At 46.2% G+C, this 22884-nt stretch overlaps 1 protein-coding gene across 1 annotated transcript in view; it reads left to right on the forward strand.

Annotated features, from left to right (window-relative positions):
* Positions 1–22521, forward strand: part of LCA5 (lebercilin LCA5) — a 105965-nt gene extending 83444 nt beyond the window's left edge. Inside the window, exon 10 of the mRNA XM_068116147.2 lies at positions 21400–22521. Within this exon, the coding sequence (XP_067972248.2) occupies positions 21400–21788 (389 nt within the window). The 3' untranslated portion in view covers positions 21789–22521. The remainder of the gene's footprint in view (positions 1–21399) is intronic.
* The last annotated feature ends 363 nt before the right edge of the window (positions 22522–22884 follow it).

Consider the following 22884-nt stretch of genomic DNA (forward strand, 5'->3'; position numbering starts at 1 on the left):
GACCTTGCATCATGACAATGACCCTAAACATACCAGTAAATCCACAAAGGAATGGCTGAAAAGAAAGAAATGGAGGGTTCTGGAATGGCCAAGACAAAGCCCAGATCTAAATCCCATCGAGATGTTGTGGGGGGATTTGAAACGAGCTGTGCATGCAAGAAACTCCTCAAACATCGCACAGCTGAAAGAATTCTGCATGGAGGGGTGGGCAAAAATTTCTCCCAGTCGATGTCAGAGACTGGTAGACAGTTATAAGAAACGCCTACTTGAGGTTGTTTCTGCCAAAGGAGGCAATACCCCCTATTAGAGCCAAGGGTATACTTACTTTATCCACATGTGAAATTTGCATTCGTTTATTTAAATTATACAATGGACCACAAAATGGAAATGTTTCATGATATTTGTTATTTTATATCACCTATATCTATCAATATTGTTGAAATGAAGATCAAATAACTATGTTGAAATATGTTGAAAAAGTCAAAACTTTACATGGGATGTACTTACTTTTTCGTGTGTGTGTGTGTGTGTGTGTGTGTGTGTGTGTGTGTGTGTGTGTGTGTGTGTGTGTGTGTGTGTGTGTGTGTGTGTGTGTGTGTGTGTGTGTGTGTGTGTGTGTGTGTGTGTGTGTGTGTGTGCGTGCGTGCGTGCGTGCGCGCGCGCGCGTGTGTGTGTGTGTGTATTGTTACGGATCTCTACGTCGGCCTTCTTCCCCTTAAGAAGGGGGGATTAGTCCCCTTGTTCATGACTGACCGATGTGAGTCCTGACGCTGCACAGCTCCCTCCGAAGAGGCAGGGGCGCAACCCCGTTCGCGACCGCGGACAGATGTTAATTGCCGAGCGGTTTAGCAACCGCGGCACGAACTATTAACAAGTAACTAGACCCGATTCTTGTACGTTGGCCAAATCGTGCCACAGGTTTTCAATGGGGAAATCACTAAAGTGACCGAACGAGCATGAAGAAGAAGAAGACAAAGTATGGAATAACAGGATTTATTACTAATTATATACAAATCATCAAAAGAACCAAGGAGAAAGAAAGATACAAAAATAACTGGACAGAAAGAAGCAAGGAGACACAGTGCAAATATTAACTTATACAGACTTACTTAATAAACCCCAAGACAACATGAAGGACGGACAAATGGGCAGACTCACACGATGGATGAAGGCAGGAACGAATGGCAGGAGGTGGATGGCTGGATGGATGAGGTGGGATCTCCGGGCGGGAAGGATGCGGGTCCGGTCGGTGTGTGCGCGACGTGAGCAGCCACCGTTAAAGCTCAACGCTGCGGCGTTCAAGCTGCTGTGCTCCAAGCTCCGATCATTCAAGCTGCTGTGCTCCAAGCTCCGATCGTTCAAGCTGCTGTGCTCCAAGCTCCGATCGTTCAAACTGCTGTGCTCCAAGCTCCGATCGTTCAAGCTGCTGTGCTCCAAGCTCCGATCGTTCAAGCTGCTGTATCCGACGCATCCCTCTCACCACCTCTTGTCGGGGCGTTGCGGGACGGGTTATATAAGCCACACCCTCGAGCCTACGCGAACGTTCTCTCCACGCCCTCTCAAAGCCAAACCCCTCGTTCTTGGTTGGTCGGCAAGGGCTCTCCTGGCTCCACCCTTCGATGACGAGGTGGAGACCGCCTTTCTTCCTCGGCTCGGCCGCGTGTTCAATGGAGGCAAATGCAGCAAACCTGGCACTTTGAAGGTGCCATGGGGGCGTCGGAGGGACCTATCTTATTTAATTGATGCAACGCAATGAATTTAGTGGACCACAGAGCCTTATACTGACATATATTAAGGACATAACTACCGAGGGGAAATCTATGATTGGCTACGTGTGTGCGATGGATTAACTAAGGGCGACCTCTGATCTTTACAATTGGAGGGTGATATTTACAGGGAATATTTACAACACACAAAAGGGTATATTTTACAACAAATTACACACAGGATTCTCAAATCCTCAACACTGCACCCTCATCCTCTTAGGCACGTCCCGGGCCTATAAAACTTTAACTTTAGTGTGACACGTAGGTGTAATTCCCTCTACAATTAACCTGACCCTGAGTGCGACAATTTTAAAACACAAATAACTATTTCCCGCTAATTGCGTTGCACCCTGCCTAACAGTTTCACACCCACAGCTAACCGAATTGCGGAATTATTTTCAAACTAAAACATGAACGATGGGGGAGCATTATTTACAGTGACATTATTTGACTATTTACAAAACGCAACCCAGGACCTGTGATTGTTCTTTTGAGGAAACAAAAAGAAATTCCTGTTGGGAGGGAGGAGACAGCACGCATTACATCGACGCACCAGTACCATAAGGAGCACCAATAAATACCAAAACCGCACCAAAAGCACCATTCGGTGCAACAGCCACCAGTTCATAATAATGATGCACACACAAAAAAAACAACTGGTGGTGGTCTTCCTCTTCTCTGCTGGGCCGATGTTCTTCCTGATGTTTTCTTTCTTCATGCGGCCTATTTGGCAATAATAAACAGCACAGAACGTGTCCATTTTTATTTAGGGCCACAGGGGCCAACTAAGGGTGGTCCACCTGTTTGGCATAGGTGCCACCTTACCGAGGTCCGCATGCAAGACCCCGGGCCATCGTGGCCGGTTCCAGCAGAGGTGCCAGGCCCCAAAACGTGGGGTCCATAAAGTGGTGCTTGGCCGCAGAACGGCGATCCACAAGTGGTGCATCAATGCAATGCATGCTGGTTGCGGGAGTTCTGGCACACAATGGCGGACTCCCGCACGCTCCCCTCAGTGCCCAGAGAGCACAGTCCTCGGGTGGGAGACAGGGGAACAGAAGACATGTGAGCGAGGGGTAAGGTCACAAGGGTACACATCAATTAAGGCAATGCAAGGTGAGGTGCATTTGGAGACTGAGCGGAGAAAAGCTCGTCCCTACCGTACGTCACCCCCCCTGTTACCTACCCTACCCTTGCCCTTACCCCATATTTACAACAATTTACACATTTACAAATTCGTCGCTACCGTCACGTCTTCCCCACATTTCCCCTAATACCAAATTCGTCACCACAATCCCTCTAACCAAAATTTGCCATCATCCAATTCATCATCAATCCTCATAAGGAGGGAGAGATGGAATATCAGCACAATGTCACACCCACGTCATGATGCGTCTCACATTCCAAACATTTGCACAAAAAATAATAAAAACATGGCATGGTGTGGCGTTCTGTCACCTCAGGTGAGTGGATGTAGATGGTGCGAGGAGATTTCAATCCTAACTATCCTCTAAATGACTTTAATACACGTCACACTACCCGGGGTCTTTCCCTGCCAAACCATTGGCCATCTTACACTCTATGCGGTTTTAAGAACCAATTCCCATTGACCAAACTGTGGTGCTTCATCAATTTGGGGTCTCACTCCCCCGATTCGACTCCCTGTGCCTTTGCACAATTTCAAGACTGGGTCATGTGACTCCCAGCAGGTCTACCCACCTGCACACCTCCACCACTGTAGTTGCCTCCGAGCTTACCTGCTCCTTAACCTAACCTATCTAACTGGGGAAGGCCCTCCTTGGCGCTTACCCCACTCGGTGCCCTCTCTGGCACTGGGCTACCCGGGTCCGTAATCCGGATATTCGGGCCCCATCCACAACAACTCTACCGGCTCCCAGAGCCCACCTGCGGCCTCACCTGGCCGACATCCTAACAGTGGCGGAGTGCCCATTCAACTACACACACTAACAGGCCACACGCCCAGCCATTTCCACGACACTAATGCACCCATCCAAACACCATTCTTCCACACGCAGTCGCACCACAGATGCCAATATCCAACCACAATTTACCTACTCCCTCTACCTAACTCTTAAACTACCCTCCCCGGGTATTCGTGATGGGGTCCACTCTCCCCCATTCACACCTTCGCACCATCCGCTCCACTCCACAGTTTCCACCATACTCACTCCACACCATCCATTCCATACTCCATATATTTCATACTCCATGTATTCCACACAACCATTCTCCATACACCTGTATTTGCACATCTGTGCCATCACACCTGGTGCTTCCTGCACCCTCCTTCCTCCAGGACCATTTGCTCAACGCAACACTCAATCACCATTACTCACTCATACACCTGTTCACGTGCACACCTGTGCAATCACACCTGGTGCTTCCTGCACCCTCCTTCCTCCAGGCTCCCTCAATCATTCAATACAATGCACAATCAATTATTCCTCATACGCTGCTTCATACACTTCCACGCTCAATACAACTCACAATCACCTTTTCACAATACACTTCTGAGTACACTTTTAAACACACCCACGGCATCATCTGATCTACCTGGTGCCCTCCTAAAACTCGCGCTTCCCAGTCGCCCCTTATATTATTGCGCTTCCTCATCATTATCATCCATTCTACCTTCTCTACATCCCCACTACCTGTCCAATGTCGCTACTTAAACTTACCGTTACCTATGGTCAATCTCTAGGTCCCTACACACTTTATCCGAACCCTCCCGGGCTAGTTTTCACTGCCATAAACCCCATAAAACCATAGGTCCTTTGCCCCGTGTGTGAGGGATGGCAGAGTTGCCATCCCACCACATCGGGCATCTTCCACTATAAATTTCGCTCATCAAATTCCAGTCAATCAAAAATTTGCCAATCACTGCCAATCATTCTACCAATCGGTTGCCAATCAAATTTTGCTTTTCCAATTCACTACTGCTACCACCCTCACACGTCTACTCACTTGAGCCTCTCGGTGCGCCAATTAATTTCCAAAGCTCGGCTTCGCAAAACCGAGCAATGAATGCGGGTGGTTTGTTGCCTGCGGTTGGATTCGGCCGGCATTCGGTGCAGGGAAGGGGGCTTCCGCGGCCGAGATTCCACGCACCATCTCGGCAAGGAGCCGTCCGATGGCCCGATCTCGCCCTGCCGGAACGCCTCAACCACAAGGGGTCGCCGTGACGACCCTTCCGACCGGGCCGCCCGCTCCGCCTAGCGGAGCACGGACGCGACCGTTCGGAGCGAGGCCCGGCGTGGATCCCGTACGGCGGTTCCTTTGAAACCGCCGTGGTTACGATCCCCGCTGGTTCCCGCGGTGCACAACGCCAGGCACGAACCGAGGGCTCGCTTCGGCTACAAGTCGATCTAACCGCTATCCCGTTTAGCGTCGATGCTGCACTTGCATGCTTACACCCCGTGTTCCGTTCCTTGCTCACACATCCAGCTGTCTCCATGCTCTCCGTCATTGCACCTTCTTTTACACACACCCCCTGTACACTCATAGACTTCGTCACACACCTGACCACCGCACACCTCAGCACACACTCGTCGTTCGCACACCTCACCAACACACCTTCGCGCCCACTCCTCGGTCACATCCTCTGTGACAACCACAGGTGTGCTCTCCTCCGCACACCCAATCATGTGCTCCACTAGCAACTCAAGTGTGCATTCCCACATGCGCTCGACCATTCCAGGTGTGCATCCTTTTTTCTTTTCTTTTTTTCCTTTTTTTAAAATACTGAATCGAGGCTCGTGAAAGAGCTGACAACCACGAGGGAAAGACAGCACAGGGGGACCACGAGGGAAAGACAGTACAGGGGGAAACATTCATTAAAACACATTCAACAAAAAGACATCCAGGAACACAGCACAGGGGGACCGCGAGGGAAAGACAGTACAGGGGAAACATTCATTAAAACACATTCAACAAAAAAACATCCAGGGACACAGCACAGGGGGACCACGAGGGAAAGACAGTACAGGGGGAAACATTCATTAAAACACATTCAACAAAAAGACATCCAGGAACACAGTACAGGGGGACCACGAGGGAAAGACAGTACAGGGGGAAACATTCATTAAAACACATTCAACAAAAAGACATCCAGGAACACAGCACAGGGGGACCGCGAGGGAAAGACAGTACAGGGGGAAACATTCATTAAAACACATTCAACAAAAAGACATCCAGGAACACAGCACAGGGGGACCACGAGGGAAAGACAGTACAGGGGGAAACATTCATTAAAACACATTCAACAAAAAGACATCCAGGAACACAGTACAGGGGGACCACGAGACCACCATTTTGTTGATGTTGGTCACCACCATTCCAGTTGTACATTCTCTCTCACCTGCCACAACCAACTCGTGCTCCGTGTCACTCTCACTACTCTCACCACCACACTCGGTCGCGCATTCACCCTTACTCTCGACAGCGCACTCTGTAATCATGCACTTCTCTGTTACACACCTTTTTCGCGTATCCTCTTGCGCGCACTCTCCCGTTACGTCTTCCGTAACACTCACCACAGGTGTGCACTCTTTCGTTACATCCCCTGTAACACTCCCCGTCCCGCGCTTCCATGTGCCCCCCCCGCACACGCGCCACGACCAACTCACTCTCGACAGCACACTCACTCCTCGGCACGCACTTTTTCCTCACACACCCCATAGTCGGACATCTTCACACTCTGTACCTGTCGCACATTTTACCAGCGGTCTCTCACGAACGCCCGGGTCTACACCAACACCCAAGCCGACTGAATCTCCCCTCACACCATATACATTTCCGAGTATATCGCCACTCACCTCGGCACCTCGTCTCCGCTTCTCCTCCGCCACCTGCAAACTCTTTATTTGGTTAGTGAGCACATCATCATGATTTGAACACAGACCTTGTACCAATTCCATCACCTCCTCCTTTATCTCCCTCTGAGTTTCCCTCCGTCTCGTCTTAATTTCACTCACCCCCTCTTCCACATCCTCTAACTTTTTCTTCACCTCTTTCATTTCCTGGTGCGCCCCTCAATTTCTTCCTCTAAGGCCACCTTAGTCGTCTCTATGTGCGTCCTCACCTCCCGTTCTTTTGTCTCCATTGCCTCCGTTACCTCGTCCAACCTCTTTGTCAACCCCTTATGTACCATCTGACATTCCCTCTTTGTCGCTATAAGTTCCTCTTTTATTTCTTTCTGCGTCGCCTTCAACCCCACCATTACCGCAGTGTTCTTCTCCACTTGCTCCCCTAATTCCTTTTGTCCCACCGTCAGCTGTTCTACTCCCCTCGTCAAATCCTCTATGCCCCCCTGTAACCTAGCCGTACTATTTCTCACCTCTTTTTCCATACGCTCCTCACCTCGCTTTACCTCCTCGCGTACCCCCGCGAACTCCTCGCCCACACCTCGTCTGATCTCCTCCCCCTTTTCCCCCATCTCTTTGGTAGATGCTACCCTCATCTGCTCCAAATCATTCCTCTGGGCATCCAATTTAGTTTCTAACCCGATTTTCACCTCCTCTATTTGATCGCCCATTTGTTTAATTTCCCGGGCCGATTGCTACCCTATTTCCCTCAATTTGCCTTCCATGGTGTTTTCTAACCCCCCTGACCCATTCTTCACCCCTTCCATCTGGTTCTCCGGGGCAGCCATTCTGTTTTCCAACCCCGTTAACCCCTCCTTCATTTCTTTCATCCCGTTCTCTAACCCCTCAAATTTGTTGTCTAAACCCTCAAATTTATTGTCTAACCATTCACTGGTACCCCTTGTTTCGTCCCTCATTCTGCTTTCCAATCCTTCAATTTGGCTTCCCATTTTTTCGGTCAATTCACACCTGCTCCCCCTTACCTCATCCCTTATTTCTTTCATTTCCCTGCTTCTTTTTTCGTTGTCGCACTTCGACTCCGCCATATATTCACTGAACCGTGCCATGAACTGCTGCATGTCAAAGCCCGCTGGTACAGCGGGCTCGGCTACCGCGCGCTCGTGCGAGGCGCCATTTTGTGCACCTGAAACCTCGTGCGCGAGGGCGCCATCTTGTGCACCTGCAACCCCCTCAACCACATCACCATTGCTCTCCTCTTCCATTATTACTCCCACCTCCTCCCTGGTGTCCTGGGTTGATTCTAACCCTTCTATCTCTCCCACCGGCACCCGATCGCCTTGACCATCCATGGCACGATTTTAAATTTAGGATGTTATAAAATAAAATTTTGGGCCACTCGTAATTTGAGCGCGCTAAGCGCGCTTCAGGTCCGAATCCGACACTCCTGACACCAATTGTTGCGGATCTCTACGTCAGCCTTCTTCTCCTTAAGAAGGGGGGGATTAGTCCCCTTGTTCGTGACTGACCGACGTGAGTCCTGACGCTGCACAGCTCCCTCCGAAGAGGCAGGGGCGCAACCCCGTTCGCGACAGCGGACAGATGTTAATGGCCGAGCGGTTTAGCAACCGCGGCACGAACTATTAACAAGTAACTAGACCCGATTCTTGTACGTTGGCCAAATCGTGCCACAGGTTTTCAATGGGGAAATCACTAAAGCGACCGAACGAGCATGAAGAAGAAGAAGACAAAGTAGGGAATAACAGGATTTATTACTAATTATATACAAATCATCAAAAGAACCAAGGAGAAAGAAAGATACGAAAATAACTAGACAGAAAAAAGCAAGGAGACACTGCAAATATTAACTTATACAGACTTACTTAAGAAACCCCAAGACAACATGAAGGACGGACAAATGGGCAGACTCACACGATGGATGAAGGCAGGAACGAATGGCAGGAGGTGGATGGCTGGACGGATGAGGTGGGATCTCCGGGCGGGAAGGATGCGGGTTCGGTCGGTGTGTGCGCGACGTGAGCAGCCGCCGTTAAAGCTCAACGCTGCAGCGTTCAAACTGCTGTGCTCCAAGCTCCGATCGTTCAAGCTGCTGTGCTCCAAGCTCCGATCGTTCAAGCTGCTGTATCCGACGCATCCCTCTCACCACCTCTCGTCGGGGCGTTGTGGGACGGGTTATATAGGCCACACCCTCGAGCCTACGCGAACGTTATCTCCACGCCCTCTCAAAGCCAAACCCCTCGTTCTTGGTTGGTCGGCAAGGGCTCTCCTGGCTCCACCCTTCGATGACGAGGTGGAGACACGCCTTTCTTCCCCGACTCGACCGCTTGCTCAATGGAGGCAAATGCAGCAAACCTGGCACTTTGAAGGTGCCATGGGGGCGTCGGAGGGACCTATCTTATTTAATTGATGCAACGCAATGAATTTAGTGGACCACAGAGCCTTATACTGACATATATTAAGGACATAACAACCGAGGGGAAATCTATGATTGGCTACGTGTGTGCGATGGAATAACTAAGGGCGACCTCTGATCTTTACAATTGGAGGGTGATATTTACAGGGAATATTTACAACACACAAAAGGGTATATTTTACAACAAATTACACACAGGATTCTCAAATCCTCAACAATGTGTATATATATATATATATATATATATATATATATATATATATATATATATATATATATATATATTGTTACTGTTGCGGTTTAGATGTTATGATGGGCCGAGCGGATGGTCCAACCGCGACCGTTACAGGATCCCCAATTGGCCCGACTCCCCCAACGTTGACCAGATCGCACCACAGATATTCAATCGGGAAACCTCTAAAGCGACCGAAAGAGAAGGAAGAGAGAAGAAGACAGTACGGAGGAAGAACAGATTTATTATACACACACAAGCAAAAAGAAGGAGCGACCAAAGTTATTTACAAGCAATGGATGGAAGAAGCAGTCACACAGTGAATCGTTAGCTTATACTATTCAATTTACTTAACCCCAGGACAACATTCAAGACAGACGACGTTCACACTTACACGGGGAAATTGCAGGCAGGAATGGCGGAGGTGGGTTGCTGGAGAGGGAGGCAGGGTCAGGTCCCTGCAACCGGCAGGGCTGGAGGTAGCAGCTCCCAATTCTTCGCGTTTTTGGCGGGAAAACCCTCGGTCGCGTCGACGCTGCTGATGCTGTGGACGTCACGCGCTGGCTCGGTCACACCTGCTCCTCTCCTTCTGGTGGAGCCGTCTCCCTCCTCTCAGCGCGTCTCTCCAAAGCTTGTTTCCTCTCCAAGTATCTCTCCTTTTTGGTTTGGAGCGTCTCTCATCTCACAGCTCACAGCTCATCCCTTATGTCCTCTCATGTCATCTCCCGAAGCAGTCCCTTCCAGTCGCTTTTATTACTCGGGGCGGAATCAAGCCGCCGGCTGCGAGGGCACGCCTACCGGGTCGCTAACCGCGGTGCTGGTTGGCTGTTAGGGCTGTCCGATTCCTCCTTTGATCATGACGACGTGCCACGCCTGTGAGTTGGCGGCTCCTACCCCCCTCTTCTCCGAGATGAGCACATGGGCAATGGCGGCTTGCGGGATTGAACACCACTCGCACCGCTTTTGAAAGGAACTTTGGAGAGCGGAGATGATTGGGGAAATTGAAAGGGGCCTACGCTTATTTCGTTTGATACAATGCAGAGTCAATCTAGTGGGAAACACAAATTTAGCCTACATAGAATAAGGAAATAAACTATTTAAAAAGATATATCGTGGCCTGTGTGTAAGTTTCATGGAATTAACTAGGAGGACGGCTGCGACCATTATTTACATTACGATGGTGTTACACACAACAAAACCATACTTTTCACATTCGTTACACTTTCTCCAAAATTGTTACACTTCTCAAAACCGTTACCCTTCTCAAAACCGTTACACTTCTCAAATTCGTTACTATATATATATATATGTATATATATATATATATATATATATATATATATATATATATATATATATATATATATATATATATATATATATATATATATATATATATATATACATACACACACACACACACACATACACACACACACACACACACACACACACATACAGTGAAACCTTGACTTACGAGTTTAATTCGTTCTGTGACCGAGCTCGTAACTCAATTTGCTCGTTTCTCAAATTAAATTTCCCCATTAAAATGAATTGAAATGCTATTAATCCGTTCCAGCCCGCCAAAAACCACACCAATTTTTTTTTAAATATACAGTATATATAAAAATATCTCGCGCTTTATATTTCACCTGCATGCAGCATACAAGTTGGCAGGATGGCCTGGACTGGAGGTACGCACACTTGACTCTAAACTGTCCGGCCTGGGTTTGAATCCCGACCCAGCTATAACCTGTCATGTCGGTGTTTCACAGGCAGGGTGATTCATCAATGTGTGTACCGCTAAACTGGGCGCCCCGTTTGCGTCCCATTAGTTGTTGGATATTAAGGATCTCACCGTGTCTTCCACAAAGAGAAGGCGAGCTATCGCCGGCACTCTGAACAAGTTGTGGCCTGGCATGCTCTGCTCCTCTGCCGTTATATACGTCCTCCTCGGCATCTTTTTCCAGAAGAGCCCTGTCTCGTCACAGTTGAAGATTTGCTGGGGGATGTATCGTTCGGCTTCTATCAGTTCGGCAAAAGTTATAATAAAATCTTCAGCTGCCTTCACATCCGCCTCACCAAGTCAACACGCACACCTCGCTCATGTTTTTCGACGATTGCGTGTTTTATATCCAAGCACATCATCCTCTTCTTCTTCTCAGTACTGCCCTTGGCACTCAATTTCTTAGGACCCATGGTTAAAACTAAGAAATTTTCCAAAATAACCAAAATGCGAAAACAAAGCAGCAGCTATATACGGCAGAGATGCTTGCACGGCAAGATAACCACGTGACCGGAACCCACCTGGTGGCGGGTGGCGTTAGCTCCAAAATAACCAAAATGCGAAAACAAAGCAGCAGCAATATACGGCAGAGATGCTTGCACGGCAAGATAACCACGTGACCGGAACCCACTTGGTGGCGGGTGGCGTAAGCTCGTAACTCAGATCTCGGCTCGCATCTCAAAGCAATAAACCGCCCGAGCGACGGCTCGTATCTCGGAAAACTCGTAAGTTGGTGCACTCGTAAGTCAAGGTTTCACTGTATATGTATGTATGCATGTATATGTATATATATATATGTATATTTCTGTCAGTTGATTGTTTGTTTGCCATTTGTATTCGTGTACAAGAAGGTAGAAATAAATGAATGACATGTTTATCTAACCATTTATTCGGGGGAAAATTATTCCGGAAGTGTAAGTGGATCCTGGAAAGTGGATCGGCCGCCGCGGTCCGATCGAGTGGCCGGCACGCTCCCCAGACCTTACACCTCCAGATTTCTTTCTTTGGGGGCTCATGAAAGACCTTGTTTATCGTGAAAAGCCTCGTACCATTCAGGAATTGAAGGCTCAAATCACTGCGAAGTTTGAGGAAATTGATATCGAACTCTGCAAGCGTGTGTGCCACTCTGTGCCTGCTCGGCTGCAATTGTGCATCAATCACGAGGGAGGGCACTTTGAAAATTGCAAGTAAAACAGCTTGGTACACTTCCGTAATAATTTTCCCACGAATAAATGGTTAGATAAACATGTCATTCATTTATTTCTACCTTCTTGTACACAGTAATACAAATGGCAAACAAACAATCAACTGACAAATATATATATATATATATATATATATATATATATATATATATATATATATATATATATATATATATATATATAATATTATATATATATATATATATATATTTATTTTTTTATATATATATATATATTTATATATATTGTTACGGATACGGAGTACGGCTCTCTCCTTAGCAAGAGGTGGTTAGCTCCTTGTCTTGTTAAGCTGACCGTCTCCGCTCCTGGTACTTGTAACGCTCTTCTGCGGGATGGAACGGACCAGGGTTATGGGTCCAGGGCTTATCCCGAATACCTTTATCCGTCCCTCCGCAGAACAGGGAGACAAGTACCGCTCGAACCCCGGTTTTAAATGGACTAGTTGCCGAGCGGTTTTTAGCAACCCGAATTTCGAGCCATTTATCAAGGACTAACCCGGACCTGAGCGTTGGCCAAATCGTGCCACATATATCAATAGGTAAAAGACAGACGATCGGACGAGAATTAACAAGTCAAAGAATGGAGGAACAGATATTTATTATTATTTACACAAACCCAAAGAAGAAAAGAAGCACGAAGTAATTTACAGGGAAGAGGAAGAAGCAGATATACAGGGCAATTCTTACTTATACAGCTGAAATTATAACCCAGACAACACTAAGGACAGATGACGGGCAGACTCACACGGATGGGGAATGAAGGCAGGAACGAATGGCTGGAAGGAGAGGAAGGTTCAGGTCCGGGCAGAACGGCAGGCTGGAGGCGAACGGCCGCCGACTCCCCCGCAATCTGGATCACACAGCCGGTTTTGCGCGCAGCAGCGCGTCAGGGCTTCACGTGCAGGGGCAGCGTCTCTCAGGCCTCGTACGTCCTCCGAAGCTCTCAGCAGGACCGCCACCTGCGCAAGCACCTCCCCCAAAACTCTTGCAGAACTGCTTGCCACGGAACTCCTCAACTACTTCAACTCCGGTGGGGGCTCCGTGCAACGGGTTATATAGGCCACACCCTCGAATCTTCGCGAACCTGCTCGATGTTTCTTGGTCACGCCTCTCAAGCCATATCCCTGATCTCTGGTTGGTCGTTCGGGGGCTCCACCCTTGATGACGAGGTGGGGCCACGCCCTTCTTCTCCGAGTTGGAGCACATGTTGAATGGCGGCGAATGCAGTTGGCAATGGAGGCAATGCAGTTGGTAATGGGGCTCTATCTTATTTCATTTGTGAAATATGGGGGTGAGTTGCTTGAAGGATGAAGTGGGACAAATCGTTGTGGACCCAAATGGAATTAAAGGAAGATGGAAAAGATATCTGTTAATGCTGTTGAATACAGAGAATGAATGGGATGGCAACATCGAGAGTAACCCAGTTTTAGGACCGGCAGAGAAGGTAACTGAGAAGGAAGTTGAGGAAGCGATAAAAGCAATGAAGAGTAGAAAAGCGGGAGGGCCGACGGGAGTTGTGGGAGATATGTTGAAGACAGCAGGAAGTTGGGGTGTGAAGAGAATGACATCTGTAATCTGGTGGTGAAAGAAGGCCGCATTCCAGTGGATTGGGAACTGAGTACCCTCGTCCCTCGATACAAGGGGAAAGGTGACCCTCTGGAGTGTGGCTCGTACCGCGCGATAAAGTTATTGGAGCATGGAATGAAGGTATTGGAAAGGGTGTTGGAGAGGAGGATAAGGAAGAAAGTGAAGATCGACGAAATGCAGTTTGGATTTATGCCAGGAAGAGGAACGACAGACGTGCTTTTTATTGTGAGGCAGTTGCAGGAGAAGTACATGGAGAAGAGGAAGAAGTTGTTTCTTGGGTTTGTTGATCTGGAGAAAGCATTCGATAGGGTTCCACGCAAAGTAGTGACATGGGCATTGAGGAAGATAGGAGTGGAGGAATGGTTGATCAGAGTAGTGATGGCAATGTACAAAAGAGTGCGCACAGCTGTAAGGACGAAGGACGGGAACAGTGGTGAGTTTGAGGTGAAGGTGGGAGTGCATCAGGGGTTGGTACTAAGTCCACTACTATTTGTAGCTGTGATGGAGGTGCTGGCTCAGAACATAAAGGAGGGTTTACCGTGGGAGTTGTTGAATGCAGATGATCTGGTGTTTATTGCGGAAAGTATGGATGGACTGAAGGAAAAGATGAACAAGTGGAAGGAATGTATGGAGACAAAAGGTCTGAAGGTGAATATCCGAAAGACGAAGGTGATGGCAAGTGGTAAAGCATGTGGTGAGGTGGAAAGAACTGGGAAGTGGCCATGTGCTGTGTGCAGGAAGGGTGTCGGAGTGAACTCCATTCAATGTTCAATGTGCGCTGAGTGGGTTCATCAAAAATGTAGTGGTCTGAGAGGGTCATTAACCAGTGTGGCAGCTACATTCAAATGTAAGGTGTGCACAGAGGGAGCTGCAGATGGAGGAAATGTTGAGTTGGATCTTGGAGACGGCATGAAGCTGGAAGGTGTGAAAACATTTTGCTACCTCGGAGACATGCTGATTGGGGAAGGTGGATCAGACTCGGCAACGGTTGCTCGAGTGAGATGTGCATGGAAGAAGTTTCGGGAACTGAGTGGCGTGCTGATGAGGGGAGTGTCGTTGAAGCTGAAGGGAAAGGTGTATGCTGCATGTGTGAGAAGTGTTATGATTTATGGGAGTGAGACATAGGTAATGAACGTAGAGCAGCAACGAAGGCTGGAAAGGGTGGAAATGTGAATGGTTCGGTGGACGTGCGGAGTATCGTTGAGAGAGAGGAAGACAAATGATGAATTGTGAAAGATGATGGGAATAGAGCCTGTGATTGATGCTGTGAAGAGGACAGGTTGAGGTGGTTTGGTCATGTGTTGAAGAAGGATGAAGGTCACTGGTTGAGAAGAGTGATGGAAATGAATGTAGAAAGAAGTAGCGGACGGGGAAGACCGAGAAAGACTTGGCTAAAGATGGTGGAAGAAGAAATGCAGGCAAGGGGGTTAACAAGGAGAGATGCAGAAAATAGGGCAAAATGGAGAAGATTGTCATGGGGACCTGTGATGAAACTTCACCTTCACCCGCCGAGCTCTCCTCGCACCTTTCACCCTTATGTCGCAGATAACCAAGTGGTGCAAGGCTAACCCCCGCTCTGGCAGGGAAAATGGCCTTAAAATGCATATATATATACAGACTTGGCATTTAATATGGAATTTTTTTTTGTGGGGGTGAACTTACTTTTCAAGATGTCTTAGAACCAAAAGTTCATTGGAATTATGTTGAAATTATTCTAGATTTTGTTAATATGACCTTTAAAAGAAACAAAAACCACATTTGACATTTCGAAACAAATAAATTGATCCTTGAAAGTGATGTAAACTGCTATCGAATTCAATTCATGGACAGTACTGTGTTAAACTTCTGTATGTTTTCCAGAAGTATCTCTATGTTGCACATTAGCCTAATTTTTTTTTAAACAAAAACAAAAGTTAAATTACGACTGTGATTACGGACAGTAAAATTACAGTTCAGTACTTCGTGTAACCCCCACGAGCATTCAGGAGAGCACGTACATGTTGAGGCATGCTGTTCACGAGATTTGCCAAGGTTTGGACAGGAATCGCTTGCCATGCAGTGACAGCCTGCTGCAATTCACGCACAGAGGTCGGCTGCTGGTCCAAGTGGTCGATTTGACGCGTTAATTCTGCCCACAAGTTCTCTATCGGATTCATATCCGGGGACATGGCAGGCCACTCCATATGCTCTACACCATGGTCAGCAAGAAAGTGTTGGATCATGCGAGCACGATGAGGCCGTGCATTGTCATCTTGGAAGACAGTTTCCTCGAAAGGCTGCACGAGCAAATGGAAGCAATGTTTCTTCCAGAATGGCCCTGTACTTGAACTGGTTCAGGTTTCCATTCAGAACAACCAGGTCAGTTTTGCCCCCTGCATGAAAAGCAGCCCAAACGGTCACCCCACCACCTCCAGCTTGGACTCTTGGCACTATACAATCTTCGTTGTGGGCTTCATGCACTTGTCTGCGCACTCGGACGCGGCCATCTTGACGATAGACCAGAAATCTAGACTCGTCACTGAAGGTCACGTGATTCCAGTGTCCTGGCTGCCATTGACGGTGCTCTCTGGCCCACTGCAATCGGCGCTGTCTGTGTTGTCTGGTCAGGCGTGGCTTTCTCATGGGACGCCTGGCACGATAGCCTGCTTGAACCAGTCGTTGGTTGACTTGCCTTCTGGATACAGGCACATTTGTCAGTTGCTGCCACTCAGCCCTAAGCCGAATAGCTGACTTGGTACGGCCATTGCAGACTAACTGGTGCAGCTGGCGATCATCTCTCCTTGTGGTTCTGCGGGGATGTCCTGGCCTCTGTATTGGAGTAGGGACACCCCTCTGAGCATTTCGTTTCAGGATCTTTGACACCTGACCTTGAGTGATGCCATACTGCTGAGCAATCGCACGCTGTTTCATGCCAGAATTTCGTAAAGCCACCACTCCATGACAAACAGCATTGTCAAGTTGATGGACCATCTCCAGAGGAAGCGGCAATAACTTTTGTAGATGTGCAGCAGTTGTTTTCCACTAATACAGAACGCAATGAACCTTATATACCCGATTGTGAAGCCAATCGTCAAATGTACCTGTCCTTACATTTTGTCACGCCGCCTGTGATATAATCCTGTTATTGACTTCTTGCTGCGAAAGACAATCAGTGACATGGTTCTTTCAACAAAGACATCACCGAAGGGTGAAAGAAACTCACCCGATTGATATACTGAGTTCAGAAAGTAAACCCAAGTCAAGAAAAAAATATATATTCCATATTCAATGCCAAGTCTGTGTGTATATCTATTCCATATTCAATGCCAAGTCTGTGTGTATCTGTGTGTATATAGTGTCATAGCAAAGGGTCTGAATACTTATGTAAATGTGATATTTCAATTTTTTATTTTTAATAAATTTGCAAAACTTTCTAAAATCCTGTTTTCTCTTTGTCATTATGGGGTATTGAGTGTAGATTGATGAGGGAAAAAATGAATTGAAACGATTTCAGCACAAGGCTGCAACATTACAAAATGTGAAAAAAGTGAAGGGATCTGAATGCACTGTATATATATATATATATATGTATATATGTATATATATATATATATATATATATATATATATATATATATATATATATATATATATATATATATATATATATATATATATATATATATATATATATATATACACACATACATACATACATACATACATACATACATACATACACACATACATACATACATACACACACATATACACATATATACATACATACATACATACATACACACACACACAGTGAAACCTTGACTTACGAGTGCACCAACTTACGAGTTTTCCGAGATACGAGCCGTCGCTCGGGCGGTTTATTGCTTTGTGATGCGAACCGAGATCTGAGTTACGAGTTTACGCCACCCGCCACGTGGCCCAACGAGCGTTCAGGTCACGTGGTTATCTTGCCGTGCAAGCATCTCTGCCGTATATCGCTGCTGCTTTGTTTTCGCATTTTGGTTATTTAGGAAAATTTCTTAGTTTTAACCATGGGTCCTAAGAAATTGAGTGCCAAGGGCAGTGCTGAGAAGAAGAAGAGGATGATGTGCTTGGATATAAAACACGCAATCGTCGAAAAACATGAGCGAGGTGTGCGTGTTGTCGACGTGGCGAGGCAGTACGATCGTAGTACTTCTACGATATGTACGATTTTGAAGCAGAAGGAGTCGATAAAGGCTATAACGCCAGCCAAGGGCGTTACGATTATTTCAAAGCTCCGGACCTCTGTCCATGAAGAGATGGAGAAGTTGTTGTTTGTGTGGTTGACGGAGAAGCAGCTCGCAGGAGATACCGTGACCGAGAGCATCATCTGTGAGAAGGCACGAGACATTTACGGGGATTTGGTGCAGCAGACGGCGGGAACATCAACGGACGAGGCATCGGAAGAGTCATTCAAAGCCAGTCGGGGATGGTTTGATAATTTTAAGAAGAGGACCGGCATTCACTCTGTCGTCAGGCATGGTGAGGCAGCAAGCTCGGATGTGAAGGCAGCTGAAGATTTTATTATAACTTTTGCCGAACTGATAGAAGCCGAACGATACATCCCCAGCAAATCTTCAACTGTGACGAGACAGGGCTCTTCTGGAAAAAGATGCCGAGGAGGACGTATATAACGGCAGAGGAGAAGAGCATGCCAGGCCACAACTTGTTCAGAGTGCCGGCGATAGCTCGCCTTCTCTTTGTGGAAGACACGGTGAGGTGTTTTTTTTTTGGTTTTTTTTGTATACAAGATCGAGGCTTGTGAAAGAGCTAACATTAATCACACAAAAAGACAAACCGACACACAAAACACAAAAAACAAGGGGAGCAGCAGACAAGATGGGGAGAGAGGGGGAAGGACACAAACACAACATTTGAGAGCAGGGACATCGGGAGGACTTGGGGGGAGGTGGGAGAGGAATAAAACATATGAACACTGCAAGGACTCTGGGGTGAATTACCGGGGGTAGAAAAGATCAAGGTTTTCGATGGGTCATTGATGAGGTCATTTCGATGAGGTCATTGATGAAGACCAGAAATAGCACAGGGCCCAGAACACTACCAGAACACTACACAGATCCTTAACATCCAACAACTAATGGGACGCAAACAGGGCGCCCAGTTTAGCGGCACACACATTGATGAATCACCCTGCCTGTGAAACACCGACATGACAGGTTATAGCTGGGTCGGGATTCAAACCCAGGCTGGACAGTTTAAAGTCAAGTGTGCGTACCTCCAGTCCAGGCCATCCTGCCAACTTGTATGCTGCATACAGGTGAAATATAAAGCGCGAGATATTTATATATATATATATTTCAAAAAAAATTGGTGTGGTTTTTGGCGGGCTGGAACGGATTAATAGCATTTCAATGCATTTTAATGGGGAAATTTAATTTGAGAAACGAGCAAATTGAGTTACGAGCTCGGTCACAGAACGAATTAAACTCGTAAGTCAAGGTTTCACTGTATATATATATGTGTGAAAAAAGTGAAGGGATCTGAATACTTTCTGAATGCACTGTATATAGATATATATATATATATATACATACATATATATATGTATGTATATATGTATGTATTTCAATTCATATATATATGTATGTATGTATGTATATATCTATATACAGTGCATTCAGAAAGTATTCAGATCCCTTCACTTTTTTCACATTTTGTAATGTTGCAGCCTTGTGCTGAAATCGTTTCAATTCATTTTTTCCCTCATCAATCTACACTCAATACCCCATAATGACAAAGAGAAAACAGGATTTTAGAAAGTTTTGCAAATTTATTAAAAATAAAAAATTGAAATATCACATTTACATAAGTATTCAGACCCTTTGCTATGACACTTGAAATTTAGCTCAGATGCCTCCCATTTCTCTTGATCATCTTTGAGATGTTTCTACACCTTGATTGGAGTCCACCTGTGGTAAATTCAATTGATTGGACATAATTTGGAAAGGCACACACCTGTCTATATAAGGTCTCACAGCTGACAATGCATATCAGAGCAAAAACCAAGCCATGAGGTTGAAGAACTGCTTGCAGAGGTCAGAGACAGGATTGTGTCGAGGCACAGATCTGGGGAAGCCGACAAAAAAAATTCTGCTGCATTGAAGATTCCCAAGAGCAGAGTGGCCTCCATAATTCTTAAATGGAAGAAGTTTGGAACAACCAGGACTCTTCCTGGAGCTGGCCGCCCGGCCAAACTGAGCAATCGGGAGAGAAGGGCCTTGATAAGGGAGGTGACCAAGAACCCAATGGTCACTCTGGCTGAGCTCCAGAGATCCTGTGTGGAGATGGGAGAAACTTCCAGAAGGACAACCATCACTGCAACACTCCACCGATCTGCGCTTTATGGCAGAGTGGCAACAACGGATGCCTCTCCTCAGTGAAAGACACATGAAAGCCCGCTTGGAGTTTGCAAAAAAAGCACCGAAAGGACTCTGACTGTGAAAAACAAGATTCTGTGGGCTTTCATGTGGCTGTGTCTGTGGGCTGTGTGGACTACTCAGCCTTCCCAACTCTGGCTAATTATGTTCAAAAAACATAATTTCCTGTGCAAATTGCTCATCCTTTTATTTGGCCGTGTGTTGGCTCGATCTTTCACAAAAAAAAACCAGCTTCCATACATGAAACAAAAACATGCCTCCTGCCTATCTGCATATATAATACGTCATGATTATATATATATATATATATATATATATATATATATATATATATATATATATATATATATATATATATCTATCTGATAATTCAAATTGTGAATACGAGACGTCCGAAGACATATTCGGCTTCCCAAAAAAACCAACATGGCAGACACATGATTTTCTTGCTGAACCATTGTGGGTGGAGTCAAGCCAGCTCTCCAGCCAATGGGTTTGAAGGCTTCATATGAATGCAGCTTCATTACGTTTTTAATATACTAGCAAGTTTCCCGTGCCCGCACTTGATTTTAAACGGAGTAGGGTTGAAGGTGTCAACCATAGAAATGGTGTCGAGCCGGCAAGCTGGAGCAACAATTCACATTTATTGCCAAACATCTGATGCAATTTAAATGCTTCAATGTTGATGAGCTTCATTTTAAACAATTTTTTCGATATTGTAGCTTTTGATGGCTCGGACCCATAATAAAAATTGGTATTGGTGTCAAAGCCAGTGACCAGTTGCAAATTAATAGGATAAGAAGTATGTGGCGGAAATTTCGCCACCTTTGGTGGTAGCCGGTATTACAAATAAGCTACCTTTATCGAAGGGAACTCCGACTTGGAGGGTTAGAGTGCCTGCAAGTGGTGTTAATATGTAGTCTATTTAAAAAATATGAATACCATAGACCAAATTGCTTTGATGATACTTGAAAGTATATATGCAGCTTAGTTTCTCATTTGGTATTTAATTCTGCAACAAAGTGATCAATTGAAGGTTTTTGTGAAGTAAATGTTGGATAATTGAGCATCCTGTGCAATTCCCTTGGTGCTTGTATGATGTCCACCAGCAGTGCTTGAGCGAGCAGAGTCGTCGGCCATGGAGATGAGCTGGTTCAAATTGCGTAGCCCTCAACAGGCCACACTGATGCAATCTCCAGAAGCTTCTGGGGACTTGATGAGAGATGACCAGTGGCACAAGGAGTTGCTGCTTGCAAAGCTTCGAGCACTCGATGAAGGGAAAGATGTGGAGCGGAACTCGCCATCACCAACACTCAAGGATATTGCACGTCCAAGCCTAGTCATGCAGAACAGCAATAAGGATCGATTTGAGAGGATGATGATGATGAAAGATGGGCCACTGATTTTCAGTCCACCACAAACCTCGCATTTGAAAAAGGAAGTGGTTGGTGAGATGAATGTCCAGGGAATGCCTGAACAAGAGTTTGGAGAGCATTGAAGAACTTGATGTCGATAGTTTTACCCCTCCTTTCGGACGCAGAACCGGACAGTGCCACTTGAACGATGCTCAAAATGAGAGCGACGTCAACATTGGCTCCAAATCCAATTTGACGGAACTGTTGTTTGGCGCAAAATCGGTAACAACGAAGAGGAATGGAACTTCTTTTGAAGAGGTGACGGTGTTGTCAGCAGCCGATGAAAGCGAAAGTGTTCCCATAACCGATGATGTCACACCCACCTTTGCACTTGTACCTGCAGGCCAGAAGAAAAGACTGAAAAATCGCTCGGCCCGATCTCCCCCCCCACTACTGCAAAAGCGGTGCTGGCAAGGATTAAATCTGTAGGTTTTTACCAGCTCATAACGGCCATGCTTGGCCACAAAGCTTGCAATCAAACCTCACACAGTCTGTTCTACATACAGCCTCAATGTGACAACATGAGCATTCCTGATTACAGCTTGTAAATACAACAGCATAGCATTGCCCTCACTCGACAAAAAGCAGACCTTTGGCCTGAGGTTTGACATATCGCCAAGTGTGATGCGTATACCTTGGTTATAAACTTGATTCTCTGTTTTTCTGTTTCCCGTTTAATTTATTTTTTTCTCGTTCAGTGTCTAACTCTTGATCAGTGAGTGGACTGCAAGTCCAAAAGTGTTTTTTTTTTTTTTCCTATCATGCACTTCTGTTCCTCATGTACAGGAAACAATAAAACTCTATGTCCACTGTCCAGCTGTCATGGTTTTGCTTTTCACTTGTCCTTCCCGCAAGGTAGCTCAAAAGCAGAAAAAGGGGAAACTGGATATTTTCAGAAAGGACAACATACAATCATTTCACAATAATAATAACAATGAGATTATTGTTATTTCGATGTGATGCGCAGACAATGAGAAGTAATTTGACAGTGCGTGCTTAAAAATTACATCGAATAAGAAATATATTTATTGTGAATAGAGAGCCTTAAAACAACATTTTGGTGATGAAATGAGTGGCATGGTTTAAACAAGAACGTCGCTCCATAAAGCGCATACCTCTGCCAGGCTGAACAGTTTATGTTTTGTGTCCCACTGATCGGCCGGATCTGGATTCGGACCT

The sequence above is a fragment of the Myxine glutinosa genome, chromosome 5 (assembly GCF_964187855.1).
Source record: "Myxine glutinosa chromosome 5, kmMyxGlut1.1, whole genome shotgun sequence".
Lineage (NCBI taxonomy): Eukaryota > Metazoa > Chordata > Myxini > Myxiniformes > Myxinidae > Myxine > Myxine glutinosa.